General features: G+C 31.1%; 1 protein-coding gene and 1 pseudogene across 1 annotated transcript; both read right to left on the bottom strand.

The window, feature by feature from the left end:
- On the bottom strand, positions 1,593-4,254 carry LOC108661980 (annotated as a pseudogene).
- LOC108661979 lies at positions 8,103-13,642 on the bottom strand. The gene is made up of 4 exons (XM_018120974.1): positions 13,042-13,642; positions 12,251-12,925; positions 11,994-12,139; positions 8,103-8,351 (listed from the first exon to the last, which is right to left on the bottom strand). Exons 1-4 carry the CDS (start codon positions 13,640-13,642, stop codon positions 8,103-8,105), a joined length of 1,671 nt encoding a protein of 556 aa, XP_017976463.1.

Raw genomic sequence — 16,729 nt, 5'->3', positions numbered from 1 at the left:
TCATACATATAAATTATGATTAAATATGTATTAAAAATAAAAAATGTATTGAAATGGAATTAAAATTATTGACTTTGTCTCAAAGATTTAAAATATTAAAAATCTTAGTTGCTATTCAATGTTATATTAAGAAATTGTATTAATATTTTTATTCTATAATAGTTATACGAGAGATTATCTAAATAAAAAAAAATATTTTAAAGATAAATGATTTTATAAAATAATAATAATAATAATAATAATAATAATAATAATAATAATAAATTTATTGAGAAAGTCTGACTACTTTGATGTGACTCTGTCTCTTTTATAGAGGAGTCAAGCGAGGGATATATATGTAGAACACAAATCCTCTGCCCCTCTTTCCTGGCCCCATCCATGCCTCCTTTCTATATTTTTGCCATATGTCCTATCTCTTTATGGGATGTTAAAAACAATAGTGTCAAAATTTTTAACACCGGCTATTAATGTCACTTTTAAAAAAAATATATCTCATGCTAGGTTTTTTTTTCTTGTTGGCTGCCTACTTTGGTTTTACCTTATTTTGACTGTCTACTCTTCTTTTACTTCACTTTCACCTTTTGACAAGATACTTTCAACCTTTGTAAGTTTTTTTATTAATTCTTTAGGTTTCAATTTTATATTTATTGATTCATTACATGGTGTTTCATTGAATTTTGTGCTTGCAAATAAAGTTCTCCATTCTTTTCTTTTGATAGGCATTCAGTTTTTTTTGTATGGCCCATTCTCCTGTCGATTCATAGTCCATTATGTATTTTGTTCTTTCATAAAAATATTGATATCAAATTTAGTCGTAGGTGGTTCTCTTTTTATTAATTTTTTGATTTAGGTTTTTTTATTTTTTAAACTTTATATGTGTGTGTGTATGTGTATTGTTTAATTCAAATTTGATGTATTTTTATCATTAATTGTGTTTAATTAATAAATTTTTGAGCATATAGAATGAAATAGTAGAAAAAAATGTATGATTGTTCTATTGATTTAAAAGATAACTAAATTTGTTTATTTTTTATTTTTTAAGGTATGGATAAAGAAACTATAAATACAATTAATAAAGATCAATTGTGTCAAAGATTGAAAATTACAAAAGATGATATTCTCCCATCGATTGAACCAATGAAGGAGCAGAATCTAGAGCAAGATAAGTGTTCAAATATGATTGATTCTAATACTAATATTATGATTTCAACTCATGCAAATATGTCAGAAGAAATTATTCCAAAAGTTAGAATGGAATTTGAAACAGGACAAGATATTTATGATTTTTACAATAGATATGCTAAAGAAGTTGGATTTTGTATTCGAAGAACTAAAGGACATAAGAATAAGCATGGTAATTGGGTAGATAGGGTTTTTTGCTGCTCTTGCCAAGGAACTCGAAGAAATGATAAAAGAGATGATAATGTCAGAAGTCATCATCCAGAAACAAAATTTGAGTGCTTAGTTGTATTAAAAGTTTCACGATATGACGATAAATTATGTGTTACGAAATTTATTGCAAAACATACACATGTATTAGCTTTTCCGTATAAACGTATGTTTTTAAAATCTTAAAAGGCAATTAATCTCCCTCAAGCTACTGAACTTGAAATCGCTGATTGCGCTGGAATAGCACCCAAGGAGAGTGTTACATTTTTGGCAAAAAAAGTTGGTGGACTCAAGAATCTTGGTTTTATTCTTGAGGACTACAATAATTACTTACATTCTAAGAGAACAGAAGCAATGAATGTTGGAGATACTGGTGGTGTCTTAAAGTATCTACAAAATATGCAACATGATGATCATAATTTTTCTCATGCTATCCAAGTTGCTCTTGATGATCTCATTACAAATATTTTCTGGATAAATGGTAGGATGAAATTAAATTATGAATCTTTTGGAGATGTGATATGTTTTGATACAACATATAGAAAAAATAAAGAGGGTAGACCTTTTACATTATATGTTAGTGTTAATCATCATAAGCAAAGTGTTATATTTGGTACTGCATTGTTGTTTGATGAAACATGTGATACTTTTATGTGGTTATTTAATTCATTTTTGAAAGCAATGTTAGGGAAATAACCAATGATGATCTTTACATATCAAGACGCTACAATGGCAAAAGCACTTGCTTCACAATGGCCTAAAACATATCATCGTTTGTGTATGTGGTATATGTATCAAAATGCAGCGAAACATCTTAGTGAAACATTTGAGAGATTTAGTAGTTTTGCTAAAGATTTAACAGCTAACCTCATCATGGTTTTGGCTTTGTGGAATATATTAGACTTTGAAGAAAGAGAAGGGATAAAGTTTTTCATATTAGGTTTCATAGGGTTCAATCATTTTAGATTGGGAATTCTTCTACTTTGAAAAGTATCTTGATGAATTCATTATATTTTTCAAAAAAAAAAGTTATGATTTTCCACTAATTATTTTTTTGACACACAAGCAAGATAAAAAGTATTAGAGTAAACATTCCCACAAATGTACACAAACTTAACAGGAATATTATAGATCACTAAAGTAATACAATGAGGAGGTAGCATAAAGCTAGCTAAAGATGTTAAAGTATAAACTTGATGTAAAGTATACACATCTTCTTGTACATAAATTCATAAAATTAAACTATAAGTTTTAAATCAAATAATGAAAAAAAAACTATATAGAAAATCAAAAACTGAAAAAGCTACTTGATTAACGGGGATTGAAGAGTTTATTGAACATCACATAACATTTGAAAAGTAAGGGGCACTCCATTCTTGAGGAGCACTTCTAATTATTTGCCCCATATTATAGTTTGTAAGGGAAGCTTAGCATTGTAAATTTGCTTTTGAATCCTGCAATTGATTGGAAGCAGTAGCTATGGAAGTAAAATCTGAAAAATTATTCCCATTTTGGAAGCCCATTGTAGAAACATTATCTTTCAAATTACTAGGATGCGAAGTGGCTTGTAGAGAGCTTCCTTCTAACATTAAGAAGTTGCTTGTAACACCAAGAAATGGATTATTAAAGCATCTAATCATTCTTGCATCTATTAAACTACCAAAAACAGGGAAAACTGTAGTATTAACAATAGTGGGCAACTTTCCAATGTGGCTAACACCCTTGTTATTTTGTAATTGATCAAGTTCTAATGACATTGACATCCCTTGTAGTGTGTTAGCATTATGGTTTCCAAGAATCACGAAAGATTACAACTTGCTCTGATCATTACTGGTATTGCCCAAGTTTTGCACATGACCTAATTAAATCATTCTTGGAGAAGGAAGCCCACACATACCTAACCCAGCAAGTGTGTTCAATCTTCCAAGCACACCACTAGGTGGGAAAGATCTTAAGGTTGCATTGTGAAGCTGATTAGATCCTGCCAAGGTATGGAAATTCCTAGGTCTATTCTAAGGCCCCATGCATAAATAGGTAGAATTTGCACTGCCTAAGGCTATCGCCATATTCGCTTGTTGGTTTGCCACATAGCTGATTCTTTCACGCAAAACCTATATTTCTGCAACCATAAAAATAAGACAGTTAACTACCTAATAAGATAATATCATAGTAACTTTGGTAGGAAAGTTCAAAATTAATGCCTGGAGATGGTTGGCAACATTTTTTCTGGTAAGCTTTTCAACATTCATTAACAAAACAGTTTAAACAATACGCAAGAGGACCAAGAATTGAATTTTCAACAACAAGAATATCATGGAATATTTTTTTGGTAATACGCTAAGAAACAACTAAACAAACAAGAGGTTTTGCTTGGGGAATGTTAAATTTAGAACCCCATTTGTTAAAGCCAAAACTTTTTCTAGAATAACAACTCAAACAAAAAGCCAAGGTGTTCAAAGTTCTAGAGTTAAAACAGAAACTAGAAGTGTTTATCCCAATTTTTCTTCTTCAGTCCGATGTTCAAGCACAAAGAACAATAAATAAAATCTAGAACAATCATTTTAAGCTAATACTAGTAATAGCCACTGGGTAATTTGATTGGGTTTTGTTTCAAATCCAAAATTCAATTTTTATTCTTTCTTAAATTTCTCAAACAGAGAAGAAAAACAAACTAAAAGGAGACACATAATCAATTGGTTTGTATTTCCAAATAAATAGCAATCAACGTAAAATTTCCATATCTAAACTTTGTCTTGTAAGTTAAGCCATCAAAATTCATAGTCAATTGGTTACCTTTGTTACTAGAAACTGTCTTCCAAGTGGGTCACAATCATCCTCCAAAACGGCATCACTCCTTGGCTTCATGACGCTATCAAAAATCGAAGATTGAACTTCTTTATAAGAAATCCTAAAATAAGACTTAACAATTAATAGAACAAACCCCCAAAGAAAAAATGTTGAAAACTTTGAAAACAAAAAAAAAAACTTACAAAAGAAGAAAGATTACTATCAAATAGAAAATGAATAGCAAAGCAAAGGTAAAAGTGAAGTAAAAGAGGAGTAAGCAGCCAAAATAAGGTAAAAGCGAAGTAAGCAGCAAATAGGAAAAAAACCTAGCATGAGATTTTTTTTTTATTTTTAAAGTGACGTTAACAACGGCGTTAAAAATTTTGGCACTACTATTTTTAACATCCCCTTAAAGGATAGGACATATGGCAAAAATATAGAGAGGAGGCATGATGGGGGCATAATAGGGGGCAGAGGATTTGTGTCCATAAATGTAAAGGTGTTAGCTAGGTTAGGTAAATGTGGCCAAAATAATCCCGGCTTGTCATTTTGCCATCTATAATAACATTACCTTATTTATCACTAAAAGTATAAAACTATTTATGTTATTATAATAAATTTTAATGACATGTCGCATTTTAATTGACACCTTAAGAATGATTTTGTGACAAATTTTAGTACATTACTTCATTACAAGCACAAATTATTTTTCCCAGTAAATTAGAATATATTTATACACATTACAAGCATGTTTTGGGTTAATTACATTAATAGTTAAAAAAACTAAATGGATGTTTAGTTACATAAATTTAGACAAAAAACTATGCAACTTGAAATTTCTCAATTGAAGATTTGCTTCAATTGAGAAATTTCATATTTCATTAACATTTTTAACATAAAGAGTGCTGAGGTGTTAACCAATGAAACAGTTTCATTTCTAATGCCATGTGGAAAATTAATTTTTACCTAAACAAAGTATAACTTTGCACTCATGATTTTCCTTTTCTTTTTTATTTTTTATTCATATATATAAATATATGTTAGATTATATAATGAAAAGGTAACCATCTTTCATTCTATAAAACTCACAACATTTATATATCAAAATTGGAATTCAAACTCTCTATAATGAGTTTTAAATTCTAACATTTGTACTTTTGTTATAAGAAATCTTACTCAGACAACTACAAATGTTATGATCAAAAATATCACTTTTGTCATCATAACCCACCCTAACTTAAAATTATGACTCAAAAGTCATCGCTAACTTGTCACCTTAGACCAATAGTGGAGTCAAGATTTTATGTTTGGGAAGACAAATAAGAGGTGGGTCAGTCTTGAGGTCTTAAGGCAATGGGGCCTGGGGAATAATTCACTTGTTAATGTATCCATGGTCCATACCTTGTGTGAAGGGAACTCATTTGCTGATGCATTAGCAAAACATGGCGTTAATGCGGAGTCCATGTTCTCAATGTGGTGGTAACATGATGTTCAGCCATATGTTATTTTGCAAGATGTAATCATGTTAGTACCTTTGTATAACCATCAGGTGTAATCATGTAATCATGGGTGGTTGTTGGACCAATCTTGATGTATACTACATCTTAATCAATGAAATCCTAATTTGGTTAAGCAAAAAAAAAAAAACTAAAATTAGTCATTGACCAATTGCTGTGAGGCATCTCACCAAACAAAAAAAAATTATTATAAAGATAAAACTATAAAATTCTAAAAAAAAAAAGTGAGGATATATTATGAAATTTTTAAAAATTTTTGAGGGACAAGCAAAGATCCTTACTAAACCCTCATTCCCTCCACCATTACCTTAGACCATGTGAGCTTTAAGTATAGACCACCTTAAAGTAATGACAAAAAGTGGACATCTAATATCACAGTTATTTAAATCGTTGTCACACAATTTAAAAACATAATTAAAATTTTAAACATCTAAAACCACAACATTTTAGGTAACATTCAAAAGTTTAAACATTGGTAACAAGTCTAAGTGTCACCATTCACCAAATTGATAATTTTTACTCATGACTAGATTTTCATTATTGATAAACATCACATACAATAAAATCTACAATATATAGAATTTCTAGAGAATTCTTGTAGTGCTAATCAAAATTTCAAATTTATAGCATTGAAATATTTCACGTCTTTATAAAGTATACATGTAAAAAAAAGAATGTACGTACAATTGGTTTTTTTGGAACACCTAAACCAGGTTTAGTATCCCTTAACGAGCAATATAACACAAGTCTTTAAATAGTCTATGGTATTGCAATTGAGTGAAGCTAAGTAACCTGAGAAAGAAAACAAGAGATTTTTCATATAAATCACTTCTTCAAGACTTCTTTCTGTGTTATAATAAAGTAAGAAGAACCCTTAATTTGAGCCTTCTAATATGAAAATCGTCCAAAAAACAATAAAGATAAAACCTAGAGAAATCAAGCAAACAAAAAAACACAAAAATTTACGTGGTTCAGCCTTTTGCTTACATCTACGGAGTGAAACCATTTTTTTATTATTAAGAAATTAAAGTACAATAAATTGATCTTTATAATTCTTCAAACCAACTTAAGATCTCTTGCACACCCACTCTCAATAACCTTTTAAGAACACTAACACAAACCACTCTAGCTCCACCTAAAGTAAAAGACAAAGTTACAAGGTGTTCCCTCTCTAGAGCTCCAAAAGCACTACTCAATCTTTTAAAGGGTAAAAATTCACTTTTCTAATATAAAAGTCCAAAGTAGAATGGAATTAGAACTCGATGCGAAACAAGAAGTTTAAAATCATACAATGATTTAATGTTGTACACAAATAAAAATCCTAGCCAAATAAGAATTAGAATTCTAATCAGCCTAAAACTCTACGAATCTCCATCTTTGACTTAAATTTAATCTCTTTAAACCTCTTCCACCAATCGCACTCAATTGCAACTCTCAAACTCCACCTACTTTCCAACACCTCGAACAACTTTCCAAGCACAAGACTTTCCAAATCAATGGCTTTCCAAACTACCATAACTACAATATCGAATCAAGCATAGTCCAATACTTTATCTCACAAAACGGCTAATACACTTGTATAGCCTTCAAGTCAATGGCACTAATTGACATCGAAAAGAGACCTCGATGACCTTTCCAATTCACCGTTGGTAAGATTTTTTGTTCTTTTACCATCGTCTGCACCATGGGAACCTTTCATCACAACCTTGACAAATGAAATCTCACTTTGGTAGCTACCATATCCTGTGCACTATTCCCATCCCTTCATGGCCTTATATTCTAGACGATACAAACCATTATACGGATTCTCTCTCATCATGACCATGTTGCCTTTGGTGACTTTTACCACTTCATCACAGGCAAAATATCTATACCCTTTGGAGTAATGATATTAGATCTTACGCATATTTAGGACATAGGCCACACCACCCAACGAACTCACAACCCCATCAAATATTTTGATTCTCACTACTTTAAGACCTATGACCTTCACCATTGACTTACCATTTAAAGTCAAATTCCTAGCTATCACTTCTTGAAGCAAATCAAAATAATCCGTTTGATAATATACATGGGTGACACAAACAGAATCTAAATACCAACCAGAATTTCCATACATATCTTTTAAGATTGCTAGGACTGCATAATCATCATAGTCAATAACAAAAACACACTCACCTTTGTTTCTGTTACTTTCATCCCCTTTTATAGGACAATCCCTATAAATATGTCCATACCCTTCGCATCAAAAGCATTGAACACCATTAGATTTAAACTTGCAACCCCCAAATCCCATGCCCATTGACTTACTCTTCTGACCCTGGACCACCAATGCCAAGCAACTGAATCTCTACTTCCTTCATAAGACATTAACGCTGCGTGTGCTTGATCTAACATTATTATATCCTTTCAGCAAATAAGATATTCCAAAATTCGAAAAGATGCAAGAAATAATAGTCCTTTTTTTCGGTCCTCCACCTTCACATCAATCTCCTTCAACTGATCAATGATCCTGTTGAATCCATTCATATGCTTCATGAGGTTTCCATTCTCCTCCATCCTTAAGCGATACAACTTTCGCCTAAGCTGCAACTTATTGGAAAAACTTTTCACCAAATAAATCTTCTCCAACTTTGCCCACAACCTTGCAATAGAATCCTTATCAATAATATGATTAAACAAGTTATTCTCAATGCAAAGCTGAGTAGTGCTCACGCACATTTTCTCCAACTTTATCAATTCAACATCCTCTCTACCATCTAGTTGCCCTTTCTCCTTTGTCAGTTAAAATTTCACTACGCAAGTATACGTATCGAATAGACAATATATTAGCAAGCAGAGTATCGATCCCATAGAAAATTGATTTAAAATTTTACTAAGTACTAAAATTAGAACAATTTAATTTTATCCAAACACTCAAAATTAATTGATTAACTGAAACTAATTAACTAAAATTTAAACCTACAAGAAAAATCAAAATAATAATAACTTGAGAAAATATCAAATCAAACAAGCCTAGGATTACAATATCCTTTACACTTCATCTAAATCTTACCTCTCTTCCTTAACTTATTTTAATGGATTGAATTGCTAACCTAGAATCCTAAATTATTTATAAAGGTCTCCCGACTCATCTTATAAAAATATCTATTTTAACCAAAACACTATATCCCTATATGAATTGAAATTAAAACAAACTCATTAAGTTCAAGCTCTAATCTGGCTATATATGGCCTATAAAATTATCTCTATCCTATACGCAAATCAATTAATATGATCATATGCTATCCCAATTTTAGTCTACTCTAAACTCCCTTTCCCAAGTTTGTTTAGGTTCCTAAATCAATTTAATTAGTGGCCAAGCAATTAAAAGCATTAAGAACAAATTGGAATAAATAGTTCAAATCCCATTAAAAATAAGTAAAAAAGAGATTAAAAATTTATATTATATGTGAGTTCAATTGCAATCTTAAAAAAAGAAATTTAGCTACTCATAATTGCAAAAACAAATAACATCATATAAAATTCAACCATTGAGAGTAATAAGAAAAATAAAAGCCAAGAAAGAAAATAAAACAATATTTGCCACCTTGATCTCCAAGTTTCAACCTCAACTCTTAGCTTCTTGAATATCCAAAAAGTTATCTCTCCTATTACTCTTCAAACTATCCTATTTAAACTAATAACTTAACCTATACTTCCTTAAGTTGACCTAGGGTTTAATTGGGCTTAAAAGTGTAATAAGAGGCCCAAAAATCAATTGTCAATCTTTACAAATTTCTATTCCGAACACAGTTCATCTAACTATTTTTTGACGTGATTTTCTCTATCTTCAATGTATAACTGGGTAAAGTTATCTCATAAAAGTTGTAGCTCTGTCTCTTAGCTTTCCAATGGTCTAAGAATCACATCATTTGGAGTTTTGTAGCTTGAGTTATGATCAAAACATTAAAGCATATGCAAGCAGACTTTCGAGTCTTTCAATATCTCACTTTTCAAAATTAAGCCCAATATCTTTTAGTTCCTACAAAAAATATAAAAATTAATAAATAATAACCAAATTAAAAATAATAACATAAAATTAAAATAACTTACTTAAAAAAAACTAATTATAAAAATAACTAAAAATAAATAAATTATACTTAAAAATTGAGGACTTAGCTAATATTTAATAACAAAATTGAAATAAAATAATTCTATAAAATAGAATTATCACACCCGCAAACTTAAGATTTTACTAGTGCTCGAGCAAAAGAAAATCACTAAAAGAAAACTGAACATAAAAATCCTTGAACAAGAGATAGAAGTACTGAATCATGATTTTCTAATTTTTTTCTCAAAAATTAACTCAAATTCCAACTTAAGGTAACATACAGCTAATCTTTAAATTCATGCATCAATTCAAATGAAAACTTACTTTTCAAATGGACTTCTCGTGTGTGTGTGTGTGAATGCTCCCTTACAAAGAATATCATGCAATTCAAATTAGTTTATGCCAAATCTAAGTATAACTTAGTACTAAGATCTTATAAGTTTGCTTTTCATCTCTCTCTCCTCTAATGTAGATTAACACTTATTCAAGGATCCATAGGTCTTTATCAAACTTGTAATGTAAGGCTAGGGTCAAGATATGATAAAGGATATATTTAGGTTTAGATTCATCCTAAGCACTTAATCGATCTAGGACATATAAAGAGCTCAATTTTGTTTTTGCATAGCACCCCCAAACTTGAAGTAAACTTTCCTTTGTATCACACATTTTATTTCTTTTTTTTTAACCCCACAAACTTTTTTTTGACAATTATAAACAAGGGGTAATTTTGCTAACAACCAATAATCTTTCTTTTTATTTTTTATTTTCACCTTTCTCCCTCAATTTATCTTTAAACTCAAACTATTCCTTAGAAAGACTAAATACTTAGAGGGTGAAAGGTTCAAATTGTTGGATTTAAATAGACAGGCCAAGGCTAACATAATTGTGTAATTACAAAGAAAAAGTAAATTAGGCTCAAAAAGGGTGACTAAGGATAAATATAACAAAGTAAGCTCAAAAAGGCTCAAACGATCCAAAAATGGCCTAAATCACTTCCTATCCTAAGTGTTATCTAAGATTTCACCTCGAGAGAAAATCAAACAAATTCTATAATTCTTGACTCAACTATACTTTTTCATCCACATAAAATTTCTCTAAATCACACAAAAATTCTAAGTAAAAGAATATAGTGCTCAAATTATTAGAAGTCACATTCTAAAATAAAGCTTACACAAGAATGTCACGTAAAATTAAATCATAACTATATGCTTCCCAAAAGCTAAGAATTAAAAGATAATTAAAATATCATCCTAGGATTGAGACAATTGTGAATGTGGTGCAACTATCTCAAAATTTTTTTTGAAACACAATAAAACATGCAAAACATAAATATGTAAGACATATCTTAAAATAAAGCTAACTAAAAATAAAATAAACTAACAAAATTCTAAACCACTCCCCTAAACTTGGAATAAACATTGTCCTCAATGTGCTAAAAGAAAATAAAAAAAAAGATAAGAATACTCCCTTAACTCCGAAGTTGCAGTCTACATATCCTCTGCATCGTCACCGCCAAAATTGTCCTCAAAGTCAAAATCTGTAGGCAACGAAGGAAAAGTAGTCATATCCATCTCAATTTGTTCAGCATCGGCTTTCAAGCAGTTGGAGAATGTGAGAGGGAAAAAGAATAAAATAAGAAAAAAAATATATTTAAAACAAAAAAAATGGACCTTACCAGTGTTGAGGAGCTGAGTGTTGAGCACTAAGGCGCTCAATCATTCTATCTTGTCCAGCGCCATGACGCTCAACTATTCTGTTTCATATGCTTTGTTTTCTTCTTTTCAAGGCCGTGGGACTCATTTTAAGCGTTGCAACACTGACTTTCTTTTTTAGTTTTTTTTTTTTAAATTCTGTTAACCAATTACTTGCAAAAGGAAACATAAAAAGGAATTAGATCACAAGAAATAAATTGAAACTAACAAAACTTAAATAAAAGAGGAAAATGAGTAAGGTTAAGGATCTTGGGTTACCTCCCAGGAAGCACTTGTTTATAGTCACTAGCTTGACTAAAGCTCCCCCTTTTTTAGTTCTTCATCCTCGAAATATGGTTTGAGACTCATCCCATTAACCATGATTGTTCGCCGTATCCTCACTATAAATCTCAATTATTCCACAAGGATAAGCCTTTACTACTTTGAAAGGACTCCACCATCTTTCTTTGCGTTCCATGGAAAAAGCTTGAAGTGTGATCGAGAAAACATCATTACTTGTTGTCTAATCTCGAAAGGACAATTAGATGGTGGTGGGGGATGCTCCTTTGGTGATTGCTTGTGGCTCACAAGAGAAGGTGGTGGCTTCAACTCAAAGATTGGTGCTTGCTCAATTGTAGGTGGAGAAATAGGTTCACCTTTGCCTTCATCAATTAACTCCACTCTATAGCAACAATTTGTAGAGCTAGGATGTTTATTTTCATTGAAAATATTAAACTTAACTACCTCTTCTCCAACTTAAAAAGTTATCTTGCCTTCCCTCACATCAATGATTGCGCTTGCAGTAGCTAATAATGGTTGTCCCAAGATTAAAGGAATTTTCAAATCTTCTTCCATCTCAAGCACAATGAAGTCCACCGGAATGTAGAGATGTCCAACTTTAACTAATACATCCTTAATAATCGCAACAGAGTACTTGATTGTTCTATCTGCTAATTGCAAAGAAACTATGGTAGGTTGTATCTCGTTAAGTCCAAGTTTCTCAACAATTGACAAAGGAATGATTGAAACACCTATACTCAAATCACATAAAGTTTTAGTAAATTTAAATCTACCAATAGTATAAGGGATAGAAAAACTCTTTGGATCCTTAAGTGTTGGTGGAAGCTTGCTCTGAATTATTGCGCTACACTTCTCAGTAAGTGCCACTGTTTCAAAATCTTCCAATTTTCTCTTCTTAGTTAAGATGTCTTTCAAGAATTTAACATAACTTGGCATGTTTTCCAAAGCTTCAGCAAAAGGGATGTTTATGTGGAGCTTCTTGAAGACATTGAGGAATTTCTCAAACTGTTTATCAAGCTTTTGCTTTTTCAACTGTTGTGGGAATGATGGTGAAGGATAATTTGCTTCAGAATTCCCTTGATTTTTAGCTTGCCCATTATCTGTCTTTTCCACTTCAACTTCTTTCTCAACAATTGCCTTGTCATAATCTACATGTTCCTTTAAAGATTCAATTGATTTTTCATTCACCCCTCTAATTTTTTTCCACTCCTAAGTGTAACTGCATTACAATGTTCTTTACCTTTGGGATTGACTTATGTATCACTTGGTAAGGCATCTTGGGGTCTATTGTTAATAGAGTTTGCAAGCTGTCCCACTTGGGTCTCAAGGTTTCTCAAAGAGGCTCTATAGCTTTGAATTAGGGCATCAGTCTTGGACATATATTGCAAGAGAAGTTCTTCCAATTGGGACTTCTTTTTAGGAATTTGTGGTCTAGCTTGTTGTTGAAAACCAGGTGGCATGATGGGTTTTGGATTTGAAGGCCCTGCATTATTGTTCCATAAAAAGTTGGGGTGGTTTCTCCAACCAAGATTATAAGTATTAGAGTATAGGTTATTCTGTTGTCTATTGAAGTTCCCCACACATTGGACTGATTCAAAATTGTATGGACATTGATCATATGAATGGCCATCTCCACACATCTCACAAACTATTAATGAATTTTGAACTGCATGAACTCTTAGTGTGTCAAACTTCTTGGACAGTGCAGCCACTTGCGCAGCTACTTGAGCAATTAAGTTGCCAAGTGCATCAATTTCATAGGCTCCAGTAGCTTTTCTCGAACATGACCTTTCTGAAGGCCATTGATAATTATTTGAAGCCATCTCTTCCAACAAATTATAAGCATCTGCAACATTCTTACTCATTAATGCCCCACCAGCAGCAGCATCAATTGTGGTTTTTTTTAACCCAACCAACCCATTGTAGAATGTTTGAACTTACAACCAATTAGGAATCCCATGATGTAGACATCTTCTCAGTAGTTCTTTAAACCTCTCCTAGGCTTTATACAAGGGCTCACCATCAAATTGTGTGAATGAGGTGATATCGTTCCTCATCTTTGCAATCTTGGCAGGCGAAAAAAATTTTGCTAGAAACTTTAGTGTCAAATCTTCCTATGTAGTGATAGACCCATTGGGCAATGAATTAAATCGGCTCTTTACTTTATCCCTCAAAGAAAACGGAAACATTCTCAATCTAATAGCATCATAAATTACTTCATTGTATTTAAAAGTATCGCAAATCTCTAGGAAATTTACTAAATGAGAATTAGGATCATCACTAGGTAGCCCACCAAACTGGGTTGAAGACTGAATCATCTGAATCTAAGCTGGTTTAATTTCAAAATTATTTGCATTGATGGAACATCTCCTAATGCTTTGGTGCAAACCTTGCAAAAGAAGAACAACATAATCTCATAGTGCTCTATTTGCTTCGGCAATCAGATTAATGGCATTATTGCCATTGTTATTGTTATCCTCAGCCATTGTCTAACTTAAAGCTGCAACTTGTAAATTCTCCCTTCGACATCTTCTGAAAGTTCTTTTTATCTTAGAATCAAAGGGAACAATATTCAAGTTGTTTCTTCTTTGCATACAATGACCAAAGATATCTACAAACAAACAAAATATAATATTAAAACAAGAAATAAAATTTGAAGTAAGACTAAATTGCTTGGTATTAGTATTAGTAAAAGTTCTAGAAACAATTCTTCAGTAACAGCGCCAAAAACTTGTCAGTTAAAATTTCACTACACAAGTATACGTATCGAATAAACAGTATATTAGCAAGCTGAGTATCGATCCCACAGAGAACTGATTTAAACTTTTACTAAGTACTAAAATTAGAACAATTTAATCTTATCCAAACACTCAAAATTAATTGATTAACTGAACTAATTAACCAAAATTTAAACCAACAAGAAAAATCAAAATAATAATAACTTGAGAAAATATCAAATCAAACAAGCCTAGGATTAGAATATCCCTCACACTTCATCTAAATCTTACCTCTCTTCCTTAATTTATTTTAATGGGTTGAATTGCTAACCTAGAGTCTTAAATTATTTATAAAGGTCTCCTGACTCATCTTATAAAAATACTTAATTTAACAAAAACACTATATCCCTATGTGAATTGAAATTAAAATAAACTAATTAAGTTTAGGCTCTAATCTAGCTACATATGGCCTATAAGTATATCCTTATCCTATACGCAAATCAATTAACATGATCATATGCTATCCCAATTTTAGTCTACTCTAAACTCCCTTTCCCAAGTTTGTTTAGGTTCCTAAATTAATTTAATTGGTGGCCATGCAATTAAAAGCATTAAAAACAAATTTAAATAAACAATTGAAATCCCATTGAAAATAAATAAGAAAGAGATTAAAAATTTAGATTATATGTGAGTTCAATTGCAATCCTAGAAAAAGAAATTTAGATACTCATAATTGCAAAAACAAATAACATTGTATAAAATTCAACCATTGAGAGTAACAAGAAAAATAAAAGCCAAGGAAAAAAACAAAACAATATTTGCCACCTTAATTTTCAAGTTTCAGCCTCAACTCCTAGCTTCTTGAATCTCCCCAAAGTTGTCTCCCCAATGTTCTTCAAACTATCCTATTTATACTAATAACTTAACCTATACTTCCTTAAGTTGACCTAGGGTTTAATTGGGCTTAAAAGTGTAATAAGAAGCCCAAAAATCAATTGTCAATCTTTACAAATTTCCATTCTCGGTATAGTTCGTCCAGTGATTTTTTGATGCAATTTTCTCTATCTTCAATGTAGAACTGGGTAAAGTGATCTTCATGAAATTGTTGCTCTATCTCTTAACTTTCCAATGGTCCAAGAATTGCATCATTTAGAGTTCTGTAGCTCAAGTTATGGCCAAAATACTAAAGCATATGCAAGCAGACTTTCAAGTCTTTCAAAATCTTACTTTCGAAAATTAAGCTCAATATCTTTTAGTTCCTACAAAAAATATAGAAACTAATAAATAATAACCAAATTAAAAAGAATAACATAAAATTAAAATAACTCACTTAAAAATAAACTAATTATAAAAATAACTAAAAATAAATAAATTATAATTAAAAATTAAGGACTTAACTAATATTTAATAGCAAAATTAGAATAAAATAATTTTATAAAATAGAATTATCACCCTTCCTTAGCAAAAGGCACATTAAACCTTGCTACATATGGAAATCTTTCATTCTTCTTTACCATAACATGAAACTAGTTTTTCCATCAAACTTCTCAATTGAAAATTTTGAATCACTATTAACTTTTGACATCCTCGTTGAATCTATAATTTATCGAACCTGAAGCTTTGATACCAATTTGTTATGAAAATCATTCAAGAAACAACAAAAATAAAACTCAGAGAAATCAAACAAATAGATAAACATAAGAATTTACGTGGTTCGGCCTCTTGCCTGTGTCCATGGAGTGAAACCGTTCTTCTACTATTGAGAAATTAAAGTACAATAAATTAACCTTTATGATTTCTCAAACTAACCCAAGATCCCTTACACACCCTCTCTCAATAACCTCCAAAAAACACTCACCCCAACCATTCTAGCTCTACCTAAAGCAAAAAACAGATTTATAAGGTGTTCCATCTTTAGAGCTCCCAAAGCATTACTCACTGTTTTAAATCTTAGAGATCCACTTCTATTATATAAAAGTCCAAAGTAGAATGAAATTAGAACTCGATGTGGAACAAGAAGTTTAAAATCATATAACTACTCAATATTATACACAAACAAAAATCCTAATCAAATAAAAATTAGAATTCTAGTCAACTTAAAACTCAACACATTCCACCCAATCCCTTGGTCTCCAACATATGCTCAAGTGTAATACAAAAGGGTGAGCTGAAATGTAGCAATGCTCATTAGATCTTAAAATATAAAACTCACTTGATGAATTATCATGTGTACCA

Source organism: Theobroma cacao, chromosome 5 (assembly GCF_000208745.1).
Source record: "Theobroma cacao cultivar B97-61/B2 chromosome 5, Criollo_cocoa_genome_V2, whole genome shotgun sequence".
Taxonomy (NCBI): Eukaryota; Viridiplantae; Streptophyta; class Magnoliopsida; order Malvales; family Malvaceae; genus Theobroma; species Theobroma cacao.
The sequence above is the reverse complement of the archived record's forward strand: the minus strand, read 5'-3'. Positions and strand labels throughout refer to the sequence as shown.

Bases quoted from the DNA above. Each gene is read 5' to 3' on its own strand.
- LOC108661979 (XM_018120974.1), bottom strand. From the start codon at position 13,642: ATGAGTAAGAATGTTGCAGATGCTTATAATTTGTTGGAAGAGATGGCT. The intron at 12,140-12,250 runs GCAAGATAACTT...TAATTGATGAAG, and splicing joins AATCATTGATGTGAGGGAAG to GCAAAGGTGAACCTATTTCT. The intron at 8,352-11,993 runs GTAATGATGTTT...ATTATTGATAAG, and splicing joins CTTTCGAGATTAGACAACAA to GATTCTATTGCAAGGTTGTG.